The following is a 23,303-nucleotide window of genomic DNA, read 5'->3' as shown; positions in this document are numbered from 1 at the left end:
GGGCCCGCGAGGCATGCTGGGACCGCTAGCCCTTCCGGGGCGCCTCAAGATTTCGGGTGCCGGCACCCTGGGCGGATGCCCGAAGACTCCACCTTCCCAGGAGCCCCTGCGGCGGGGCGCGAAGATGGCGGCCGTGGTCGAACAGCCCTAAAGCAGCAGCGATGGAGCCTTCCCAGGCGCTGGGGCCGGAGCGGCTGTTTGACTCGCACCGGTAAGAGCCCTGGCGGGAAGAGGTCGGCTCCCGCATCCACTACGGCCTTCGGCGCCCGATCACCCCGCCTCTCGCCCCCAGGCTCCCGGGTGACGGCTTCCTGCTCCTCGCGCTGCTGCTCTACGCTCCCGTCGGGTTCTGCCTCCTCGTCCTGCGGCTCTTTCTTGGGATCCACGTCTTCCTGGTCAGCTGCGCTCTGCCAGACAGCGTCCTTCGCAGGTAACAACCCAGGGATTCCGGGAGGGTCAGGGCTGGGCCCGGCCCGAGGCCGTGAAGTCACCACTGCCTGCGTCCTCAGGTTCGTGGTGCGGACCATGTGTGCGGTGCTGGGGCTCGTAGCCCGGCAGGAGGACTCGGGACTCCGGGATCACCGCGTCAGGGTCCTCATTTCCAACCACGTGACACCTTTCGACCACAACATAGTCAATCTGCTCACCAGCTGTAGCACCGTGAGTGGGGGGCGAAGCCGAGAGTGCCACGGGTCGGTTACCTGGGGCCCAGCCCAAGGCTCCCCTTTGCCCTCCCAGGTTTTCCTTGGGGACCACGAAATACTGAATCTTACCCCTAATCCCGCTTCTCTACCCCATATGTCAGTTTTTCTCACTTCTCAATATTCCTTTTTTGCTTTCTCTTTTTTCCATTTCTAGCCTCTACTCAATAGTCCCCCAAGCTTTGTATGCTGGTCTCGGGGCTTCATGGAGATGGATGGGCGGGGGGAGTTGGTGGAGTCACTCAAGAGATTCTGTGCTTCCACGAGGCTTCCCCCAACCCCTCTGCTGCTATTCCCTGAGGAAGAGGCCACCAACGGCCGGGAGGGGCTGCTGCGCTTCAGGTGGGTGAGCACAGGTATGGGTCTCCAGCTGGGTAGGTGGTCAGGCTTGGGGGCCCTTGAGTTTTCACAGTTTTCATCCCTGCCCTCTCCATCCTAGTTGATTTCCTTTCTGTTCACTTTCAGTTCTTTCCCCCTCTATCTCTTTATTCCTCACTTATCTACTTGTACAGTTTGACAGTTTTCTGTTCTAAGTAAGGCTGGCTAGAATCCCATCCTACTTTCTCTTCCCTCTTCTAGTTCCTGGCCATTTTCTATTCAGGATGTGGTACAACCTCTTACCCTGAGAGTCCAGAGACCCCTAGTCTCTGTGGTGAGTGTGTGTTGGACAGGGAATCTCTGGGGCTTGGAGGGCAAATTTCCCATTCCTGGCCGAGGCTTAGACCTCCCTTCATGCCCTTCCTTCAGACCGTGTCCGATGCCTCCTGGGTCTCAGAACTGCTGTGGTCACTTTTCGTCCCTTTCACCGTGTATCAAGTAAGGTATTAACTGTCTTCTTTTTTGGTGCTGGGAGAAGCTCACCTCTTCGTTGAAGAGGCTGCCTCTTCTTGTCCTTTTGCAGATCTTTTAGTATCAAGATTCTATCACAGAGGCAATACAAAGTGTTTACTATCTCCCCACCCTAATCACAACTGTTCCATGAAACGAAATATCAAAATGGGGAGAGGGTGACAGACTGTACCCCAGGTGCACTCAACATGGTCCTGGATTTTTTTATTTTTTTATTTTTTGCAGATGGCTCCGTCCTATTCATCGCCAGCTAGGGGAGGGGAATGAGGAGTTTGCCCTCCGTGTACAACAGGTGGTAGGGTACACAGGCAGGGTGGAGGTGGGGTTTTTCCTTAAGACTAGAAGGTGAAAGTCTTGCAGCCTTAACACTTTCAACCTTCCAATTCTCCCTAGCTGTTGGCCAAAGAATTGGGCCAGACAGGGACACGACTAACTCCAGCAGACAAAGCAGAACACATGAAACGACAAAGACACCCCAGATTGCGCCCTCAGTCAGGTATATGGTCTCTGTACACAAAGTTTTTTGGGGTTTTACAGCCTATTGTGATTTCCTTCCTATTCCTTGCTAGTCAGCCTCTCCTTCCTCCCAGTTCTCCACTCACCATGTTTCGGATTTCTTTTTTGCAGCCCAGTCTTCTTTCCCTCCCTCCCCTGGCCCTTCTCCTGATGTGCAGCTGGCAACTCTGGCTCAGAGAGTCAAGGAGGTTTTACCCCATGTGCCACTGGGCGTCATCCAGAGAGACCTGGGTATGGGAAAGGGTAGCCTCACACAGGAGACAGGCACAGAGAGAAAAAGTGGGTGGTGAGGGGAGAAGTAGAGCAGGGAAACAGACTCCCTTCTTTCTTCCTCTCTCCCCAGCCAGGACTGGCTGTGTAGACTTGACCATCACTAATCTGCTTGAGGGAGCTGTAGCGTTCATGCCTGAAGATATCACTGAAGGGACCCAGTCCCTTTCCACAGCCTCCGCTCCCAAGGTGAGACCCAGGAAATGGTTAGGTACAGGACTTGGGTGGGTCGGGGCAGTCTTCATACTCCCTTTCCTTGATATCTCTTTTTTGATCCTGAGACCCTAGCACAGTGCCTCTCTTGCAAAGTAGGCATTCGATGCGTGTTTAATGATGATGACTTCGCAAGCCCTCTGACATTGTGATCACCTCAGTTCCCCAGCTCTGGCCTGGTGACCCCTCAGCCCACAGCCCTCACATTTGCCAAGTCCTCCTGGGCCCGGCAGGAGAGCCTACAGGAGCGCAAGCAGGCACTGTATGAATACGCGAGAAGGTGAGGGGCTTAGAGGACAGTGGGCAGGAAGGGGCAGGTTGGAGAAAAGTGGTAATTATAGGGCCAATATAACAAAGCCCACACAATGTCTTCTTTCTATGTCTCACAGGAGATTCACAGAGAGACAGGCCCAGGAGGCTGACTGAGCACAGGATGGCACCCAGAGCCGCAGGACGGAGACTGGGGGCAGCCCTCACCCAACTTACAACAGGCTGGAAGGGTGGGTGGTAAAAAGGGAGGGATGGGGCTCCCCCCAAAACCACATTAAATTCAGGGTTTTCACTCAAGGTATATCTGTTGCCTCTATGGGTCTCAAAAACCTACTGAGCAGGTTCCTTTTTCCTTGGTTGGGGAAGAACATGGGTGAGAGCCTCCTTGTGGGTTTGTGGGAGGTGGTTGAAATCACCTCTTCGTGTCAAGAGATGAGTGATATTAAGGAAGTATAACTGAACGAAAGACCAGCAGCCACTGGACCCTAGCTTGGGTGTTCAGCTCAGCTTTGTGAAGAAACAGCTTGCAAAACTTCAAGTCCCAAGATGCCTTTCACTAACAAGTACAATATACATCGTAGAGTACACATGCTCAGTGTGGTGTCTGGAACCTGTTTTCCTTATAGGCTTCTGACAGGTTAAATAAGGTGGAGCAAATGGCCCCACCCCAAAACCAGTCTAGGGTTCCCATTTAAGCCCAGCCCCAGGGTGGAGCCGGAATTTACCTTTGTACTTCACTCTGGTCTGGGTTGGTGGTGACTGGCTGGGTGGGTCCAGAACTGGCTGCCATCCTGACACGTCTCAGAGCTGCAAGCAGGTTTGAATCCAGGATCCTTGTGGCCCTGTTGCCGCACCCCCCCCCCCCTCAATTCTTGTCCCCTTCTTCTTATTCTTTATCCTTTTCCTCTCGGAGCCTTCCCACAGGATACCACAATTCCTGCTGCCCTGGAGGCCCCCTATGTTAGTCACAGGATTTTTACTACCTGACTACAGGTTAATAGTCCGCTTGTGATAGTACCTCACTTTCAGACTCCGGTCTCCGCGGTTTTGTAGCAGGCAAGAAATGCTGGGAAGGATGGACCCCAGTGCAGTATCACCTGAGGGTACAGGTTAGGGATCAAGGGTGGGAAGATGGTGTAAGTCATTTCATACGAGGCCTTAATCACTGCCCTGCCTTCTGTAGGTACTGCCAGTCAGCCACCATGGCCTCTCGGCTTCTTGGGCTGGCAGAAGAGTCTGGCCCAAGCCCCAGGGAGTCTGAATTGGCTGTGAACCCCTTTGATGGGCTCCCATTCTCTTCCCGCTACTACGAGCTTCTTGAGCAGCGCCGGGCCTTACCCATCTGGGCTGCTCGCTTTATCTTCATGGAGCAATTGGAGAGTAGCCCCTCGGGAGTGGTGTTGGTGTCTGGAGACCCTGGCTCTGGCAAGAGCACCCAGGTTGGGGGAGATTCTGGGAGTAGAAAAAGGGAGGGGCTAGAGAACTGGTCCTTCCACAGGCAAAGTGGGGGTTGGGCTGCATGGGGTTATTGGGGAGGTGGTCAAAGGGAGACCAGTTAGACTGACCCAGGGTGGCTGGTGAAAGACCAGGGAACTCCCCAAATGAAAGTGGCCACAGCGCCCCAGCACTTCTGACTGAAGTCCTGCATTTTGCTGATTGGTTGTCCTTCCTGTCCCTACCCCAGATCCCTCAATGGTGTGCAGAGTTTGCATTGGCCAGGGGTTTCCAGGAAGGCCAAGTAACTGTCACTCAGCCCCACCCTCTGGCAGCCCTGAGCCTGGCCCTGCGGGTTGCCGATGAGATGGACCTAACCCTGGGTCATGAGGTTGGATACAGCATTCCCCAGGAAGACTGCACTGGGCCGGACACCCTGCTCAGGTGAGGCCTCTTGCAGGCCTGACCCAAATCTAATTCCCCTCACCCAGTAGAAACAAGCCCAGCCCTCTGACATCTCACCATACACTCCCTCAGCCCAGTTCACCCTTTAAATCATGCGTGACACAATGCTGAATGAAGCCCTTAACCCCAGCCAGGGACCTCGGACACTCAACCTCACCCACATCATGAGTCCCACTCTCCCAACTGGAGTACACCTTGTGAACAAAGTGTCATCAGTGGGGTTGTGGGTCTCAATACAGGTTCACAGTCTTTTTCTGACCTTATAATCAAAAGCCTAGCCCCCTCCCCCAACAGGAAGTCACTCCCCTGGACTCTTGGAGCTGGTCACTGTCCACACTGACTCCTCCCACTGCCAATGTCAACAGGTTTTGCTGGGACAGGCTGCTTCTACAGGAGGTGGCCTCAACCCGGGGCACAGGAGCCTGGGGCGTGCTGGTGCTGGATGAGGCTCAGGAGCGGTCAGTGGCCTCGGATTTGCTCCAGGGGCTACTGCGAAATGCCAGCCTGGGAAACCTTCCAGGGGACTCAAGAGTGGTTGTGGTTACTGACCCTGCCCTTGAACCTAAGCTCCAAGCCTTCTGGGGAAATCCTCCTATTGTGCGGGTACCCAGAGGGCCTGGTGCATGTCCCACTCCTGTATACAGGGACACTGTCCCTACTGATCGAGTGGAAGCTGCCTGCCAAGCTGTGACTGAATTGTGTACGAAGGAGACTCCAGGAGATGTGCTAGTATACCTGCCCAGTGAGGAGGTAAAAATGGGCTGCAGAAGGAGATTCACATGTATGCCGCCTTCCTTTCTGGGGGAGCAATGCTTGTTGGGAACATTGGAGTTATAGTATTTACTATGTTGGGGTCCTTAGGAAAAACTCAAGGACTTCAGGGTAAAGAGGTCTACCACCCCCTTTTCGAATCCTTGTTAAGGCAGAGACTGTGGTTCAGTGAATTCCTGAAATTATAACACCCCCAACTTTATGAGTATGTGCATTTTTTCAGAGTGAAAGACCATAGCTTTCATCAGTTTTTCAAAAGGGTTTGTCACCCGAAAAAGGTGAGAACTGCCTTAATGCCCCACCCTTCTCTTCAGGAAATTTTGCTGTGCTGTGAATCCTTGTCCAGGGAGGTGGGGCCCTTGGCTCTCAGAGGGCCTCCACCACGAGTGCTGCCCCTTCACCCAGGACATGGCCCAGCTGTTCAGGCTGCATATGAGGACATAGACTTGGGTGCCAGAAAGGTCGTGGTCACTCACTGGCTGGCTGACTTCTCCTTCTCCCTCCCTTCCATCCGACATGTCATTGACTCAGGACTGGAGCTTCGAAGTGTGAGTGAGAGAGATGAGGGGGATGAGGGGGCTAAAGATAGAAGTGGCCCGCTCTGATCTGTCTTGGCCTTGGTTGGGGGGCGGTGACAGGTGTACAATCCTCAGATCCGAGCAGAATCCCAAGTGTTGAGACCAATCAGCAAATGTCAGGCAGAGGCAAGAAGACTCCGGGCAAGAGGGGTCCTACCAGGTAAGAGCCTTTGCCCTTCTGAGATCAAACATGAAAAGTCACCACACACAAACTCTGAGAAATCTACGGTGGCCTTCTGTCCCAAATCTTTTCTCCCCTCAGGATCCTGCCTCTGCCTGTACCCTAAGTCCTTCCTAGAACTAGAGGCGCCCCCACTGCCCTCACCCAGGGTATGTGAGGAGAATCTGAGCCCCCTGGTGTTATTACTAAAGAGGAGACAGATTGCAGAGCCAGGGGAGTGTCACTTCCTGGACCGGCCTGGTGAGCACCCCTCCTGCCCAAGTCCCACTGCCTGACCTCCAGGCTCTCCGGGCTCTCCAGGCTCTGAGACTTCCTGCCCTATAAGCCCTGTTTCCTCACCAGCTCCAGAAGCACTGATGCAGGCCCTAGAAGACTTAGACTATCTGGCAGCTCTGGATGATGATGGGAACCTGTCAGACCTGGGAGTCATCCTATCAGAGTTCCCCCTGCCCCCTGAGCTGGCCAAAGCCCTGCTGGCCTCCTGCGAGTTTGACTGTGTGGACGAGATGCTCACCCTGGCCGCCATGCTCACTGGTATAAATCACTTCTGTCTCTGGCTCTTGACGCCACTTCAGTCCTTCCCAGCCCTTTCTGATGTTCTGGTGCTCCAAAGGCCGGCCCCATCTCCTACGCTTCCCTTACAGTGCCCAAAAACACAGCCTTAATCACTTACCCTTCTCCTGTCTCGTTAGCCTTTTCCCAATGCTGGTTCTTGCCTCCAATATGCTTAAATCTCTCCTGTTATTACTAAAGCTCCACACCCCTCTCCCTCCACACTCTACTCCCCAGCAGCTATACAGAATAACCTCTGTCCCAGTCTGCCTAGTGTGTTCCTGCCCACTGCATCCCAGCCTTAGGCCCGTAGCAACCCTGACAAGTCTCAGCTCAGCAGTGACCTCCCACCCCACCCCCCAGGCCGAATCCACTAAACACTTCTGAGCCCTTCCTGGTTCCTTATGACCTTCTGACACTTGAAAATGCCGACCACTCCCACCTTGAAACTGCCCGCTCCCTAAGCCTCTGTGACCTGCTTCTCTGGGTGTTCATCCTACTTCTCTGGTCATTCCCTTCATCTCTTCCCGGGCTCGTTGTCCTCTGCTTACCCACGGTAAATTAGACCTCCGAGTTCCATCCTTTCCCCTTTTGCCTTCTCATTCCTTGAACTCTCCGAGCAAGTTCATGCACACCCATGGTCTTTAGTGCCATCTTTACACTTAAAATTTCCAAACCTTGTATCTCCCTGCCAATATCGTTCTTCTGAATCTTAGATTTATATATCCAACTCCTGATGGACATTTCTACCAGAATTGTCCACAGTATCCCAGCCCAGAGCTGAACTCAAGCACTTGCTTAAACTGTTCCCTCACCACCACCACAAAAGCATGCCATCCCCTCTGCAGCTCTACTACCATCATTCCAACTAATATTTCTCCGGGTTCTTTCATTTTTATCTCCTAAGTGTGTGTGTGTGTGTGTGTGTGTGTGTGTGTGTGTGTGTGTGTGTGTTTTAATTCATCTGTTTGTCTTCAAACTCACTATCAGTGCCAGTGTTAGATCCTCATCCCCACTGAGACTGGATTCCTTTAGCCTTCTAACTTGTCAAGTAAACTTCTTCAAACACGTGGACTCTCTTACTTCAAAACTCTTCTCCAACAGCTACTCTTTACCTTCCAGATAGAATATAAACTCATCAGCACAGCACATCCAACCTCTCATGACCTGGCACATACCTGCCTCTCCAGCTTTATCTGCTGCCACTGTGCCACACATGCCATTCTCTCTACCCTTACTAAGTGCTTGCAGTTCTCCAAACGGGCCACATTACTAACGTCTGTGCCTTGCCATGCCCACAGTTCAGACTCTCTGCCCCTTTGCCACTGAGCTAATTCCTAACAAAACTTCAAACATTGGCCCACACACCTGTTGTGCTGATCAAGCTTGCTTATGTCTCCCACTAGACTCTAAACTACTTGAGGGCAGAGACTCTTTCATTATTTATGTTCACCGTCTAATAAAGTTTATAGCACCTAGAAGTTATCGATGTCTTTTGAATACATTTCCCAAAATGGCATTTTATACCTTTTCACCCTTCCTTCTGTACTGCTATCCTCTCTCATTCCCCAAAATGACCTTCCTTGTTTCTGCCTCCAGCGGCCCCTGGGTTCACCCAGCCTCCACACTGTGCAGAAGAAGCTGCCTTGCGCCGAGCCCTGGAACACACAGATGGTGATCACAGTTCTTTGATCCAGGTGTATGAAGCCTTTATACAGAGTGAGTAGCCCACTCGGCATCTTCTTATAAAATCCCAGATTTTCCAAAGAGGGGAAGCAGTATGCAACCAGCTGGCAGATCTCTATGCCCAGGAGGAGGTGGCCCTTTGACCAAACTCTGGGTTCTCTTGGGGCTCTCTTTGTAGTTGTAGCTGTTCCCTTTCCTCTTTTAGGTGGAGCAGACAAAGCTTGGTGTCAGGCTCGGGGGCTAAACTGGGCAGCATTGTGCCAAGCCCGGAAACTTCGAGGTGAACTCCTAGAACTCATGCAACGAATTGAACTTCCCTTGTCCCAGCCAGCCTTTGGCTCTGAGCAGAATCGCAGAAACCTTCAGAAAGCACTGGTGTCAGGATACTTCCTTAAGGTTAGGGGAAAGAGTTGGGGTGAAGGTCATAAATGGAGCAGAAAGCAGAGGGATCAAAAATTGATATGCCGTCCTGAAATTGGAGTCCAGATGATCATTCAAAGGATTTTTAAGAACCAGAAGAAATTTTTGAGGCATTGGAGTACAGGGGGCTATGGGAAATGCCATATGATAGGGACTCTAACACCTAGAGATGATGCTTTACTTTTAATACTCTCGCCACCCTTCCTAATTCTTTCTCAACCCCCTTTTCTTTTTTCTATTGTCCTCCTCTCCCCCCGCCCCCACCACTCACTCCCTCACTATCTTTGCTTTTTAATGAGGTGGCCCGAGACACAGATGGGACTGGAAATTACCTGCTCCTAACACATAAGCATGTGGCCCAACTCTCCCCATACTGCTGCTACCGAAGCCGCCGGGCTCCAGCCAGACCTCCACCATGGGTGCTTTACCACAATTTCTCCATTTCCAAAGACAACTGCCTTTCCATTGTTTCTGAGATTCAACCACAGATGTGAGTTCCCTGACACCCCTCCTATGTTGCCCATTCCCCTTCTAGGGGCCAAAATTATGGCTGGGGAGTTAGAGAGCCTTAAGGAGAGGAGGATATCTTAGTGGTTTGTAGTGACATATGATTTGAAGAGGCAGGGTTTGTGGACAGAATGGGAAGTTTAAGAATCTGTATTACAAAAAAAAAAAAAAAAAAGAATCTGTATTACAAGAGAGGATACAGAAGTCATCTTCTGATTGTGACTCTCTCTGTCAGGCTGGTGGAATTGGCCCCTCCATACTTCCTTAGTAACTTGCCTCCCAGTGAGAGCAGAGACCTCTTGAACCAGCTGAGAGAAGAAATGGCAGATTCTTCAATAGAAAGTGAATCCCCCTCCACCCAAGAGTTTGGAGATGCCTGTGTCCTGCAGTGACTTGCCTAAGGAATGGAACTGAGCTCATCTCAAGGCATTAGATCCCCCACAGGCTAGCACTAAGGCAGCCAGCCAGATTTAGAAGGCCAAAGGTTAGGGTCAAACGTAAATCCTGGAATCTGAGACTCAAGAAGTGGTGGACCAAGAGTGGAGGGAATTGGGAAAGCCACAGTATACATAAGGTTGGACCCTTTCCTTAGCCTTCTTCTATTTATTGGAGAGTGACTGACATGTCACCGCCAAGCCCCCAACTTATGCCAAACCCATCTTTGTGTGCTTCATTTTGGCCTATAAAAGTTCTTTTTCTATGTGTCAAGTTTGAGTTTTGTTCTGCAGCAGCATACACAACATCCATGAGTTAGAGATGACACAATATCATCCAACTCCCCCCAACAATATCCTCTTGCCTGGTTCCCTCCTGTGGTCAAGACTTGGTGCTGTGACTGACCTAGCTGTCACTACCCTAGAACATGAGCAGTTTGACAACAGTTGGTCTCTGACTCTGCCCAAAGCTCACTTCCCTCTGTCTTACTGCTGCCTCTAGGGGAGGAAGAATGAGAGTGCTGTAAGAAATCAGACAAAAATCTTCCCTTTTCCACATACAACTTAGATCCTGCTCCTTCTTAAACCTCATGGCTGTTGCAACCATCCCCAAACTCTTAACTTTCCATCAATAAGCTTCCCAGCAGCCCCTAGCCCACTCACAAGCTAAAGTCTTTCTAACAACTTCAGGGACATCATGCTTTCCTTTCTTTCCAGCTGAGTGCTCATTCCCTTTTCTTCCTTTGAACTATTAACTTTGATATCCTCCATCATCTTGCACATTGTAAATGTGTTTGTAGAAATTGGTAGAAAGAAAGATTTAATCCTTACAACTCTGCTTTTTTCTCCTCAGAGTGTCCTCCCCTTGGAGAGTCTATCTGTTCTCATCATTCTATCTCCACGTCTGCCTAGATGTCAACCAACCTCTCCCAAAAGCACTTTTCCAGAATGTATTTTCTTTAGGTCTGGCATTTAGTTTTGCCTGCAGAGTTATCGTGCTCCAGTCTTTTCATTCCTCTTTATTATCCACAACACCATTGATCTCCTGGTCCTCTACATTTCCAACCTTGGAATTATCTTTGATTCTTCTCAGATATCCCTACTTATTTGCCAAATTCTGCTCACCCTAACTCCACAGGGCCCATTAATTTTATCCACTGCTCCCCCCCTCCCCTCTCTGTCCCCATAGGACACCAGAGCCAGATTAGTGACTGTGTCTTTCATGGGGTGTATAAGCATCCGTCTTGCCTGCCGCCCAGGCACGTTGTGAGGCTCAAGGAGGAGGACGGAGTCAGCGGGTTGAACACACACGACAACATGAGGTTCAAAGTCAGGAAGGTATCCTTGGCGATTATTTTACAGTTGAAGAATGAGATGCCCAGTGTGGATAACCCTCTGGTTCCTGTCACAGTCAGTCAGACTCTCACCCTCCAGCACCTCCTCCGTTATACCACTGTCATTGGTGTCTTCTTTCCTTCCATCACACCTTTGGTATAGGCCCAGGCAGTGCGTGCGAGCTGCCGCCGTCCCATCCCGGCACCACCTTGAGCTTGCCCTGTGGGTCCAGAACCCCAGCACTAACCCACCCTCGGAAGAATCCGTAGTCCTCAGGAGAGCAGCTCCCATTGGCCAGCCCTCCCCCTCCCCTCACCTCATTGGCTACCATACTGCAGGTCCCGCCTTCTCGGCTCCTCGGATTCCAGCTGGGGTGCAACCACAGTTGACTGGGAAATGGCGGGAAAGGCCACGTCTAAGCACGGTGCTACCGTGCAACGCTAGCCTGGGAGCCGGCAGTGGCCCAGGAGCCCTAGACGATAGCCTCAAAGCCAGCCCTTCCTCACAAGCTCCGCTACCACAGAGCCACGGCATGGTCAGCCGCGCGCTCCGTGGCCCTGAGCACGGCGCTCCACGCGGCGCCTCGGTCCGGAAAAGAGCGCTCGGCGGGTTGGGCAGGCGTTGCTCACACCACCGAGGCGAGCCCAGACACAGAAGCCACCTTGTTGTCCTCGGCCCAGGGCTGTAGGTTCTGCAGCGCAAAGAGCGACGAGTTGTGCAGGCAGAGTGGGTCGGGGGGCAGCGGCGGCCGCAGAGGCCGGGGTAGGGCGTCCTGCTGCAGGTGCAGGAGCAGCCGGCCCGCGCGGTGCCGCTCCGCCTCGCGTTCCTCCGCCGTCTGGCGCCTGTGAAAGTCGAGTCGCGGTGTCAGGCCAGCCCTCGCTCACCCCGCGCCTCATCGTCACCGCCGGGCCGAGGTGCCTCACCCGCCCCGCGCCTCACCGCCACTTTGACGCCACCCGCCAGCCGTCGCGCGCCCCGCGCCTCACCGCCACTTGGTGCGCCGGTTCTGGAACCAAGTCTTGACTTGTGCGTCGGTCATGCGCAGGGCCTTGGCCAGCGCTGCCCTCTCGGCCGAGGCTAAGTACTTCTGGCGCAGGAAGCGCCGCTCCAGCTCCAGCACCTGAGAACGGGAGAAGGACGTGCGCGGCTTCTTCCGCTTCGGAGGGGTCCGGTTTTGGTAGGGGTGGCCTATGCGGCGCGTCCCGGAGAAGGGCGAGAGTGCGGCTACAGGGAGGAAGAAAGAACAGGGCAAGGTTTTCAGGGCAGCCCTTCCAGGTGCCCCAGGCTCGGCCTCGCATCAGCAAAGGCCTCCAGACAAGAAAGAGCCTCGGAAGAAATGGCCCTCCCCCTCTGCTAAGGAAGAGACGGCCCCCGGAACTTCATCCTTCCCTCCCCTCAGTGTGCACTGTGGCCTGCAAAGGAGGGCGCGGGCATCGACGGCAGCTCCTACCCCATCGTCTCTCTTAAGCAGCGCGACCACGAGACACAAATTGGGGAAGGATCGCCTGGGTTGATCCGGGCAGGGAGCGTACGGGAAGTTGAGTTGGAGCAGAACGATCAAAGATGAGGGAAGGGGGTCAGTGTGGGGCAAGACGCTGGAGGGTCGGGCAACCTCACCCGTGAGCCGGTCCTTGGCAAAGCGGCGGCCGCTGTCCATCCAAGGGAAGGTGAGTCCCGCTAGGCCCCCGGCTCCGCCCAAGCCAGAGGGTCCAGGCACCGCAGGGGCACCTCCCGCAGGCGGCGGCACTGGCAGCGGACGATGCGCCGGGACGCGGATCACGCCACCTGGGCCCATGCCGGAGCTGCCAGGTAGGGGGGCCAGCGATCCCGCGGGGCCGTAGCTTGAGGTTCCGTGAAATCCACCCGAGAACGCCACACTCTCCCCATGGCCCTGGCCCGACCGACCGGGGCCTAGGCTGCTCCCGGGGGGTTCCGGGCAGCTCAGGATCTGGTCGATGCCAAAGCTGATTGGCTCGTGGTGCGGGAGGTTGTGCGAGGCCAGGACCGCCGGCTCCATGGGTCCGGGTCAAGGAGGACCGCAGGAGGTTTGGCGGTTGGGGAGGGCGCCCCAGGCAACTCTGGGAGCCCAGCCGCGGAGCGCTGGGGGCGACGGCCTCAGGGGCCCGCGGAGCTGGCCGCGGCGGGTCCCCGGGCCCCCCGGGAAATCTTCATGCCTGTGCACGGGGAGTAGCCGCGCCCGTGCCGGCCTCTGCCGGGCGTCGGCGCAGGGACACGCATCCCGGGGGAGCGCGACCGGCGGGGGCCCCAGGAGTGCCCTTGCTGTCTCTGAAGCTCAGATGGACGCTAGGGTGCCGGGGCCTCTGCCCAAGTGCAGGGTGGAGAGGGTTGGCCGGCTGGGGCTGGGGCAGTGACTGACAGATCAGCACTGGGTGGGCAGTGGGGGCTGGGGGTAGGGCAGGGGCGGGGCCGGACCCGTTAAAGGGAAAGAGACGCCTGTTTGTGCGAAACACGGGGAAGAGTGGCGGGCGGGTATGGTGGGGGTAAGGGGGGAGGTGGCAAGGGTGTTAGGAACCAGGCTCAGCACGGGAGGGGCCAGAGCTTGGGCCGCTGCCCGCTGAGTCAGCCGAGATGCGCACAGCAACTCCATCCTCACCGGCCTCCGCCTTGGGCCTCCTCGGCCTCACCGGCTTCCTCGCAGGTGCCTCCTCCCACAGCCCCCACTCTTCGTCTCGCGATGGGTCCTGCCTGCCAACTCCCGGATTCGTTGTGGCCCCCGCCTAAGTGCCCTCGAAGACCAAATCTCGTTGTGGCTTCCTGGCTGCGATGGGAAGCGGTTGGGGAACAGCGCCGACGAGTTGGAGGCCCGGGAAGAGGACAGGTGTGGGAAGGGAGTGGCAGGGCGCGTCTGGGGGGCTAGGGCGGGCAACAACCACTCTGGGCTAGCTATCCTGGTGCACCTCCCGGCCTCTCCCATAGGGCCCCTACCTCCTTCCGGGAGCGCCAGCAATTGGTGCCCTGTGTTTCTTAGAATTTCGATTTTCTGAAATCGATGTAGAGCGGACCATTGGCCCAAGCTGGGCCAACTCCGGCCGGTGAGAGCCCCAAGCCCCCGACAGGGGACCACCAATGCGGGACTCTGCCCCTCCACTACGCGCCTAGGAAGTCTATTCTCACACACTTCTCCCCTCCCTCCTCAAAGTCAGGAGGACAAAATCGCCACAGGCGACACATGAGTCCTCACCGAAGCCTTGGGGGGGGGGGGGGGGGATCAGCCGCCTCATTTCCCACAGACGCTACACCCCACCCAAGCCCTAGAAACTGTGCCTGGAGTGTGTCAGAGAAGGGAGGTGGGGAAAAACTGAAGCCGCTTGGTGACCTTATGACCTCTGGCCGCGGACCCAAGAACTGGGAGTGTGTGAACTCTGCGTCCTTCCCAGGATGGGACCCGGGCCCGGCGGGCCCCCGCGTCGTAGACCCGCCCCCGCCGCCGCCCGGCCCGGTGCAGGCCGCCATAATCGGGTTAGCTGGGTCGGAATTACATTACCTTCCCCGGCCCGCCCCGGCCCCGGGGGGGCCCTGGCGCCTCCGAGCCGGTGAGACTGGGCGCAAGGAGGGGGGTGTTCCTACCATTCTGAGGCGGGTGGGCACCGATGAGCCGCTTGGTCTGCCTTGGACACGTGGTGGCCAAAGGACCCCGCCCTGCTGTGCCAGCCCTAGCCCCTAGACTCCAGCCCACTCTGGATGCTCCACTCCAGGCTCCAGGCTGCCGGTTACCCGTGTAAGCCGAAATGCCTTCTAAGTCTAGTAAATGGGCTTCCCTGAGAGTACGGATCTTTCAGTTGATTCTCCAGGATCTCCTGGTAAAAGACTCTGCCCCTCCTTTCTCCCCAGCAGATGGGCTGCAGCCCAGTGCCTGAGGCAGGATGAGGGGTCTTTTCTCTCCAGGGAACTAGGAATGATATTTGGGCATCTGGGCAGGAAGATAAAGAAGAGAAAAAAGGGAGTGGATTTTCCCCCACTAAAGCCACCAGGCCCTGGTGTTCTCAGAAGCCTCATTCTGAAGGGAGTGGACCATGGGGGGAGGCAGGCAGTTGGCATTAATAATATGTAACATCCTCCCCCAATTTCTTGTCCACTTCCACTATGCAGTTTCTTCAGTCCTTTCCCCACCCTGCCAACAGCCCCTTCTGAAAGGCGGGCAGAGGATCCTGCCAATTTGGCAGCTGTGTTATCTTAGTGGAAAAGACAGCCATTATCACCTCCCCTAGCACCCTTTGTCAGCAGTAGAGAGATGGGGCAACTAGGGAGCATAAAAGTTCTGCTGTCCAGGGAAAACCACCGAGACAGCTTGGGCTGGATCCCCTGAACGAAAACAGAGAGCCTAGGGAGCCAGCAAAGTAAATAAAGACTCTGAGAGGAACTGGCCTGCAGGTTAGGAATCTGGCAGTCCCTTTACCCACTCTAGGGGGTGGGCCTCTGAGGAAAGGGTGGGCACTAATGTGTCTACAATCAAGCTGAAGAAATCCTTCTTGAATGAATCAATCAGAGAGGAAGAGGCAACATCGTGCAGACCTGTATACCTGCTGACTGTTCATCCTGCCTTTTGAGGTCAGCACAGATGGCACTGCCTCCCAGAGATGGCCCAACCGATTCTTGGGCAGGGGAATGGTCACCAACCCAGTAATATATACATATCTTCTGGGGAGTTACAAAAAAAACAAAAATTACTGCCTCACTTCAGAAACAATGGGTATTCAATTCTGTCAGCCACAGTCCTAGGAATTTCTCTGCTTGCCTCCACCTCTCTGATCCCAATTCTCTGGGAAAAGTGGTTCCTTTGAGTTTATATCTAGGATGGAGGCCCTGAGGTCAGAACTCCCACCTCCCATACACACTGCTTTGCATCCATCTCCCCATGTCCTACATGCATGCAGGTGGTCCCTAATTCTTCAAGTTGTCAGGCCTTTAAGCTTGCAGCTTCACAGGAAGAGGCACATTCTCAGCCTGTGCCTTTCCTTCCTTTCTGCTTTTTGTGCAGTGTCTTTCCCAGGAGATGGTCCCCACTCCTGCATCATCATTTCTGTCATTAGCTTAGTCCTTCCTACCCCCTGCTCTCTTAGGTCTCTTTTATCTGTACAAGAGAGATTTTTATCTCCAAGAGAGATTCTGTTTTTCTTTTCCCTTGTCCATCCCACCACATACCCACTGCCTCCACTTCCTCACCATTTCTTTTTAAAACATTTTTTACTTATTTTTAAACTAATCTGTGTGCTCAACGTGGGGCCCAAACTTACAACCCCAATATCAAGAGTCACATGTTCTACCATCAACTGACCCAGCCAGGCACCCCCTCATCATTTATTCTTTTAACTTACCACAACCTGGTTTCACTACACTCTTTTTCAAAGAGCTCCCATGTCCATATTGAGGACTTCTCTGACATGTTTTACTCTCTGGCTCACCAACTGTTTCTTGAAATGTCCCTTTTGGTTTATGTAATATTGTCTTAGTCTACTTCTTTAGATTTTCATAATCAATGCTTATGTTTTTTCTCCACTGACTTTGGTTTTTCCACTGAAGACTGGGCATTCTCAGATCTCTGACTTCAGCTTTCCCTCTCTGTACATCTGCTCAGGTTTCACCCATTCTAACAGTCCCACCTATTATATCCACCCAGAAAACTCAGAGATCTCCATCCTTGGCTCTGACACTTGTTGTGTTCCAGCCTTTCTGTCCTAACCTTCTGGCCAGTTCTGCTTGCCTTTGCTGCAGCCACCTTAAAGTCCACCAGGCTGGCGGACATGCTCCCCTTGCAAGCTCCCCGCTCACTTCCTCCTATAATGCTTTCTTTTGAAATATTTCAGATACAGCCCTTCCTTTCCATTTCCACTGATAAAACCCTAATCTAGGCCATCATCACCACCACCTATATCCATTCATTTGTTAATCTAGAAAATTTCGATTGAACACCTACCATGCACCAGACACTGGAGATATAGCTGCAGACATAACAGAAAAAAAAAAAAAATCCTGCCACAACAAAGCTTATGTTCTAATGGGGGAGGCAGGTAAAACAAAAGACAATATATATTGAATAATAATAAATGCTAAGAAGAAGAAGAAAAAAAAGCAAAGAAAGGGGAGGAGTGAAAGGGTGGGGGTTGTGATTTATCTAAAGTGATCACAGAAGGCCTCACAGAGTAAAGACCTGGAAGAAAGGAGCCATTTGAACATCTGAGCATTTCAAGTTGGGGATAATGCAAGTATATCTTGGTGTTATCTGTGCAACAAACAGGGGTCCAGCATGGCTGGAGAGACTGAGTGATGGAGAGACCATGCAAAGCCTTGAAGGATTGTAAGGACTTGGGCTTTTATTCTGAAAAAGAAAGCTATTGGAATTTTAAGGAAAAGACACCTGATTTTTTAGTTTTATTTTTAACAGGTTTCTTAGGGTAAAACTAACATACAATAAACTGCACATATTTAAAGTGTACAAAAGTGTATGTATACACACATGAAACCACCACAGATAATAAACATATCCATCAACTCAAAAACTTAACTTATATCCTTTTTTATTCATATGGAAACGTGGAAGCAAGGAAAGCAGGCAAGAAGCCACTGCAATCAATCATCCAGAGGACAGATGATGGTATCTTGGACCAGGGAGGTAAGCAGTGGACGTAGTGAGAAGGGGTTAATTAAAAAATCACTAATCTCATCACTTTTTGCTGCTTTATCCACTCCAATTTACTAGAAGATAAATGAGCAAAATATTTCTTTCATAGAATAATTCCCTCTCTTCAAAACAAAAGGTCTGCTAGCTCCCCATTGCCCTCAGGCTAAAGTCCCAGCCCCATTAGGCCCTGTTTCTATCACTACTCCCACATCCACACCTCTGCCTCTTTCCTATCCCTCTCCCTGGTCAATCCCTTCGAATCTGCCTTTCTTTTCTATTTCCACCGCACTTCTTATCCAGGCACTCCACCCCCATTCTCTGAACTGTGACCACCCAAAGTCCCACTTCTTCCAGAAAGCCTTTGGTGGTCTCCATTGGGGTCTCTCCCTTGATTCTCCAACTGCACTTGACGCTAATACTTCACAGTAAACTTATCCTTGGTTTTTAATCCCACTGGAAGTACCTAAGGATGGCAGTGCACACGGTCTAGAGCTCCTGCGTCCTCTCCAAGTACGGGACTGGGCCTATGCTACTGCAGGCGCTCGCTGCTTCAGCGTGTCTATGTGCGCTAGTGTCCTAGTCCTCCTCCCCTCCTCCTTCGGCATCTGCTCTGCATTAGTCTGTCCCAGGCCTCCGCAGGCGCCGATGATTGAATCATCATCATTAACCAGGGTCTGCCCCCCCCCCCCCACTCGCCGCCACCACAAGCCCCGGCGGCAGAGGAGGATGGTGGGGGGGCGGGGGACGGAATAAGATCACTACCAAGTCCCTGGGGGTCCCTCCCTCCCCGCCACCCTCTCCGCGACTCCGCAAAGCCCCGAGAAAATCCCGCCGGGAGCCGGGAGAAGGCCTGCCATCCAGATGAAGCTCCGTAACGCGTACGCGTCAGCCGACGAGGGCGACTTTATGAGGAGAGGACCCGGGAGGGGCTTCTTTAGCGGGGTCGTGGTCACAGGAGATAGACGACCCTAAGCGGCGGCTGGCAGAGACCGCCGGGCCCTTTGGGGTAGAAGGCGATAGTCTTTTCAGGCTCCAAAAGTTAGTCCCGCGGTCGAGTAGGGTCTATTATGATGATTACTACAAGAGGTCAATGAGATAGGACCCCCTCCCCACGCCCCCCCACTTCCTAATTACGGATTGAGGAGGGGGAGGGGCCAGTGAGGCTCAGGTGAGCACACGGGGAGAAAGGGACATGGGCGGGGCCTTACAGAGGGTCAACGAATCCGAAAAGACCTAAGCCCTCGTTGCTGGGCGACAAGTCCCGCCCCGCAGGCGGCACCGGAAGTGGCAGGCCGGGATCAGCCTTTAAGATGGCGTCTCCTCAGGGGGGCCAGATTGCGATCGCGATGAGGCTTCGGAACCAGCTCCAGTCAGTGTACAAGATGGACCCGCTACGGAACGAGGTGCAGGGGCGGCGGGGTTACTGCTGTGGTCGGCTAGCGGTGCGAACTGGGGCCGGCTAGAGGACGGGCGGTGGCTGGCCCGGCGCCCAGTGCGCCTGCGCAGAGACAGGGTGCCCAATGCGCCTGCGCGATTGCGATCGGGTTGCCAAACTCCGAGCTAGGACGCTTGCGCATTGTGCCGCCCACGTCGTGTAGTCTCCCCTGGGAAAGGAAGGTCGGGCGAGTCCACGGGAAGGGAGCCCCCGCTGTGCGCGGAGCCCCCTGCTGGGCGGAGGGGGAGTGTCAGCTCCCGGGAGCTAATCCCTTGCGGATCGTGCAGGGTGCGAGGCTTGGCCTTGGAGTGTGATGAAAGAGGCATTTTCGCAGCTGGGAAGGCGTATGATTTGGGGTTGGAGGGAATGGTTGGTGACGGGCGGTGTGTCCGCAGGAGGAGGTCCGAGTAAAGATCAAAGACCTGAATGAACACATCGTCTGCTGTCTGTGCGCCGGCTACTTCGTGGATGCCACCACCATCACAGAGTGTCTTCATACTTGTGAGTGCCCTGGACTCTGTCTGGTCCTTCAGGCCCTAGTCTCCACCAAGCTAGTTGCCAGGCTTTTGGCTGCCTGCCCCAACCACCCAGACACCCCACCCAGCCCGTGAATCCCATTCCCAGAGAGACTAAGAGTCTGCTCTTTCCTTCCTGCAGTCTGCAAGAGTTGTATTGTGAAGTATCTCCAAACCAGTAAGTACTGCCCCATGTGCAACATCAAGATCCACGAGACACAGCCACTGCTCAACCTCAAACTGGACCGGGTCATGCAGGACATCGTGTACAAGCTAGTGCCTGGCTTACAAGACAGTGAGTGACCAACCTCACTTTGAGGGGTCTCTGGAGGACTGATGCTGGGTGGCAGCTTGAGATGACAAAGGCTTTGGTGGGAATCATGTAGGTAAAGAGGTTGACAGCCGGACAGGGACAAAGTATGAGGGAGGGCTAATATTTACTTCCCACACCCCCCCCCCCCTCCATTCTAGGTGAAGAGAAACGGATTCGAGAATTTTACCAGTCCCGAGGCTTGGACCGGGTCACCCAGCCCAGTGGGGAAGGTATGTCCCTTGGCAGCAGGAGGGTAAAGTAAACCCCCCAGAGCATTTCTCCTGCCCAGTTTTGCTCTCTGGGGAAAAAGGAGTATGGAATCTGTGCCACTCTCCTCACTACTCTTTCTTAGAGCCAGCCCTGAGCAACCTCGGCCTCCCTTTCAGCAGCTTCGACCACTCTAAAGCCCACTACTATCGATATGATGAGCAGCTGAGTCTATGCCTGGAGCGCCTGAGGTAAGGGTCAGGTCATGAATTGTCTGATGTGAAATGTCAGTGACCCAAAACCTGGGAGGGGCTTGGTGAGAGGGTGGGCAGTGAGGGGGAGTGTCTCTTCCCTTGAAGAGAGTATACCATGGCTCTGGGTGAGGTACAGGGGGAAAGGTAGGGCTCCTAACCTGTGTCTGTTTCCCTCCTAGTTCTGGGAAGGACAAGAATAAAAGCATCCTGCAGGTGAGAGGGGCTGAGGGGAGGGCCTCTCTGAGGACTCACCTCCCCATTGCCCCTCCCTCACACACCTTGTCCTCTTGCCTTCCCTCCCTATCCCCAGAACAAATATGTTCGATGTTCTGTTAGAGCTGAAGTTCGTCATCTCCGAAGGGTCCTATGTCACCGCTTAATGCTGAATCCCCAGCATGTGAGTATTCCCACAGCCAGTTTTGGGGGGAAAGGGAGGAGCTCAAAGGGAGTTCACAGAGTCTGTAGTGGACCAGGGCAGTTCTTGACCTGCATGAGAGAGGGGTTTCTAAAACTGTCCCCATCTCCCTCCTAGGTACAGCTCCTTTTTGACAATGAAGTTCTCCCAGATCACATGACCATGAAGCAGATATGGCTCTCCCGCTGGTTCGGCAAGGTGAGCCAGGGCCGAGGCAGTCCTCAGGGCAGGGATGTGCTGAGGGGGCCTTTTGAGTAAGAATGCTCCCACTGACTGCTTCTTCTGCTTGTTTTCTCCTTAGCCATCCCCTTTGCTTTTACAATACAGTGTGAAAGAGAAGAGGAGGTAGGGGCCAAGCCCCCACCACATCCCTGTCCCTTTCCCTCCCCAGATATTTATGTGAAATTAACTGCGGCTTTATTTTTTGAAATAAAAACTTTAAAAAAGCATCTTTTCTCTTCCTTCCACCTATGCATGCTTTGTTCTGTGTCCTGCTTCCCTTAGAAGTCCTCTGAGTTTCATCATGAAAGAGGGCCTCTCTCTGTCCCTTGCCCCTCAGTGAATTGCCAAAGGAGAAGGGTAGAGGACTCTATACGTGTAAAATTCAGAAGGTGAGCTAAGTGGAACCAGGCTACCCATACCAGCTCTTGTGTGGGGTGTGTGTGTGTGTGTGTGTGTGTGTGTGTGTGTGTGTGTGTGTGTGTAGGTAGGGAAGGCTTTCTGGAGGGGAGCTGTCACTCTACTTGAGTGTTGCAGCATATGCTACAAGCTTGAGTGGAGGTGTCTTGATTCAAGAGTAGGGCTAGGGTTGGACAGTGGCCACTGAAGGACTGAAGAAGAGTGCTATTTTAAAGGAAAAAATCAAAGAATTGCACTATGGAAGGAATCGAAAAAAAAAATTATGGGGTGGGACACAGGGAGAACAAGAGTGTTGATTTGGAGACATGGTTGTCCTTCAGGTACCCAGACTAGGTGAAGCAAGGATGAGGAGAGGGAACTAGTGTCCAACAGAGCAAAGGCAGCTTCAAGTAACAAGAGGGAAGCAGCAAGGCTGTTAACTCCCTTGATTAATTCAGCAAACATCCCTTTTTTATAGGAGCCCAGCCATGAGCCTTAGGCTCTGGAAACAAACTTAGCTAGTCTTCCTGTTCTATGACCTCTTAGTGGGGTAGTCAGAAACTTGCCCGACTGGGCCAATAACAGATGGAGGAGAAAGCAAGTTCCTGAAGGAAGCTAACAGGCTGTGGCTGAATCTGGGACAAGTGGGAGGGAGCAAGCAGCATAAATTGTGGCCAGAACTCAAGTTGGAACCTAAATCTTACATTGGCCTAAGTCTGACTCCCGTGAGTTCAAAGGGGTCATTGTGCCTAGCTGGTGAGGGCCGAAGGCACAGAGCTCCCAGGGATAGAGATGAGGTGGCAGAAGACTTGGGAGGAGGTGTACAGTGAAGGAGGTCTGAACTGGCTGAGAGAGCCTGAGACTGGGGCGGGGGTTAAAGGGACTGGGCATAGCAACCAGTGCACGGTGGACCTGGGCTTCCCTCCACACAGATGAAGCTTGTAGACCATGAGAAAAGCACAATGTGGGGAGGCTGCAGAAAGCAAGAGCCCTCAGGTGTGAGGGGCAGGCAACAAGCAAGAGGGTGGGGACATTGCAGAACAGCCACCCTGACAGAATCTCCCAAGATTCCCCATGCCTCCGTGTTTCCAGCTGCATGCCTGGAATGCCTGTCCCCCGATGCCCATACTCAGCTGTCTTTTCGAGGTCCAAGTGTCACTTCCTCCAGAAAACCCTCTCTCTGCCAGGACCCGGGGTTTTCCATTCCTTTGCATCAGCCTCTACACCAACATATATCTAGGGATTTGGGATTCATTATATCTATCTCAGGGCTCCCCCCGTCTCTTCCGGGGACTCCATGCCCACTCAAGCAGCCACACTGAGGCTGTTCTCAAAGAGTTTGTCGGTGAAAGGGCATTTTCTTTTCTTTTTTTTAATGTTTATTTTGAGAGACAGAGTGTGCTTGCAAAACAGGAGGAGGGGGCAGAGAGAGGTAGAGAGAATCCCAAGCAGGCTCTGGGCTGACAGCGAGGAGCCACAAGTGGGGCTTCATCTCACCGACTATGGGATCATGGCCTGAGCCTAAATCAAGAGTCGGAGGCTAAACCAACTGAGCCACCCCTGAAAAGGCATTTTCAAGGAATGACTCACCAGGGAGAGGTTTGGACTTGGGGAGAAGGAGGTAGAAACCTTCCTGGGGACTTTTCAGGTCCTAAGTGGCTGCAGGAGGAGTTGGGGAGTAGCTTGGGGCTTGGCAGGAGCTTGGCGTCAAAAAGGCCCAGTCA

General features: G+C 53.5%; 4 protein-coding genes across 8 annotated transcripts; 3 read left to right on the top strand and 1 right to left on the bottom strand.

Moving 5' to 3' along the window:
- Nucleotides 1-60: 60 nt before the first annotated feature.
- Nucleotides 61-3,120, top strand: AUP1 (AUP1 lipid droplet regulating VLDL assembly factor). Its single transcript, XM_042932800.1, is given in 13 exon segments — nt 61-114; nt 117-211; nt 293-430; nt 510-660; nt 859-1,043; nt 1,281-1,353; nt 1,449-1,522; nt 1,776-1,842; nt 1,944-2,046; nt 2,178-2,297; nt 2,410-2,525; nt 2,711-2,829; nt 2,939-3,120. Coding segments are annotated over 13 exon segments (1,317 nt in total). The 5' UTR covers nt 61-75; the 3' UTR covers nt 2,976-3,120.
- A 719-nt stretch (nt 3,121-3,839) lies between these two features.
- On the top strand, nt 3,840-10,252 carry DQX1 (DEAQ-box RNA dependent ATPase 1). Of its 3 annotated transcripts, XM_042932786.1 has the most exons (11): nt 3,923-4,258; nt 4,504-4,697; nt 5,084-5,468; nt 5,804-6,037; nt 6,128-6,227; nt 6,330-6,488; nt 6,591-6,782; nt 8,400-8,519; nt 8,692-8,882; nt 9,206-9,396; nt 9,649-10,252. In XM_042932786.1, the coding sequence occupies exons 1-11, from the start codon at nt 4,022-4,024 to the stop codon at nt 9,803-9,805; spliced, it is 2,160 nt and encodes a 719-aa protein (XP_042788720.1). In that variant the 5' UTR covers nt 3,923-4,021; the 3' UTR covers nt 9,806-10,252. The 3 variants fall into 3 exon arrangements, with proteins under 3 accessions (XP_042788721.1, XP_042788720.1, XP_042788719.1); XM_042932787.1 differs by having other exon boundaries at nt 3,840-4,258; nt 6,128-6,488; XM_042932785.1 differs by lacking the exon at nt 9,649-10,252 and having other exon boundaries at nt 8,692-9,341.
- Nucleotides 10,253-10,752: 500 nt separating this feature from the next.
- TLX2 (T cell leukemia homeobox 2) lies at nt 10,753-13,501 on the bottom strand. Its single transcript, XM_042932789.1, has 3 exons — nt 12,800-13,501; nt 12,169-12,406; nt 10,753-12,024 (listed from the first exon to the last, which is right to left on the bottom strand). Exons 1-3 carry the CDS (start codon nt 13,197-13,199, stop codon nt 11,808-11,810), a joined length of 855 nt encoding a protein of 284 aa, XP_042788723.1. The 5' UTR covers nt 13,200-13,501; the 3' UTR covers nt 10,753-11,807.
- Nucleotides 13,502-17,722: 4,221 nt separating this feature from the next.
- PCGF1 (polycomb group ring finger 1) lies at nt 17,723-21,408 on the top strand. 3 transcript variants are annotated; one of them, XM_042932782.1, is made up of 10 exons: nt 17,723-17,813; nt 19,148-19,225; nt 19,653-19,758; nt 19,915-20,067; nt 20,244-20,315; nt 20,438-20,543; nt 20,726-20,759; nt 20,857-20,943; nt 21,079-21,159; nt 21,263-21,408. In XM_042932782.1, exons 1-10 carry the CDS (start codon nt 17,727-17,729, stop codon nt 21,308-21,310), a joined length of 852 nt encoding a protein of 283 aa, XP_042788716.1. In that variant the 5' UTR covers nt 17,723-17,726; the 3' UTR covers nt 21,311-21,408. The 3 variants fall into 3 exon arrangements, with proteins under 3 accessions (XP_042788716.1, XP_042788718.1, XP_042788717.1); XM_042932784.1 differs by lacking the exon at nt 17,723-17,813 and adding an exon at nt 18,560-18,700; XM_042932783.1 differs by lacking the exon at nt 17,723-17,813 and having other exon boundaries at nt 18,807-19,225.
- The last annotated feature ends 1,895 nt before the right edge of the window (nt 21,409-23,303 follow it).

Source organism: Panthera leo, chromosome A3, assembly GCF_018350215.1.
Source record: "Panthera leo isolate Ple1 chromosome A3, P.leo_Ple1_pat1.1, whole genome shotgun sequence".
In the NCBI taxonomy this organism is placed as follows: domain Eukaryota; kingdom Metazoa; phylum Chordata; class Mammalia; order Carnivora; family Felidae; genus Panthera; species Panthera leo.
The sequence above is the reverse complement of the archived record's forward strand: the minus strand, read 5'-3'. Positions and strand labels throughout refer to the sequence as shown.

Bases quoted from the DNA above. Each gene is read 5' to 3' on its own strand.
- TLX2 (XM_042932789.1), bottom strand. From the start codon at position 13,199: ATGGAGCCGGCGGTCCTGGCCTCGCACAACCTCCCGCACCACGAGCCA. The intron at 12,407-12,799 runs GTGAGGTTGCCC...TCCTCCCTGTAG, and splicing joins TGCCAAGGACCGGCTCACGG to CCGCACTCTCGCCCTTCTCC. The intron at 12,025-12,168 runs GTGAGGCGCGGG...CGACTTTCACAG, and splicing joins AACCGGCGCACCAAGTGGCG to GCGCCAGACGGCGGAGGAAC.
- PCGF1 (XM_042932782.1), top strand. From the start codon at position 17,727: ATGGAAACGTGGAAGCAAGGAAAGCAGGCAAGAAGCCACTGCAATCAA. The intron at 19,226-19,652 runs GTGCAGGGGCGG...GTGTGTCCGCAG, and splicing joins TGGACCCGCTACGGAACGAG to GAGGAGGTCCGAGTAAAGAT. The intron at 20,944-21,078 runs GTGAGTATTCCC...TCTCCCTCCTAG, and splicing joins TAATGCTGAATCCCCAGCAT to GTACAGCTCCTTTTTGACAA.
- DQX1 (XM_042932787.1), top strand. From the start codon at position 4,022: ATGGCCTCTCGGCTTCTTGGGCTGGCAGAAGAGTCTGGCCCAAGCCCC. The intron at 5,469-5,803 runs GTAAAAATGGGC...CCTTCTCTTCAG, and splicing joins TATACCTGCCCAGTGAGGAG to GAAATTTTGCTGTGCTGTGA. The intron at 8,520-8,691 runs GTGAGTAGCCCA...TTCCTCTTTTAG, and splicing joins GTATGAAGCCTTTATACAGA to GTGGAGCAGACAAAGCTTGG.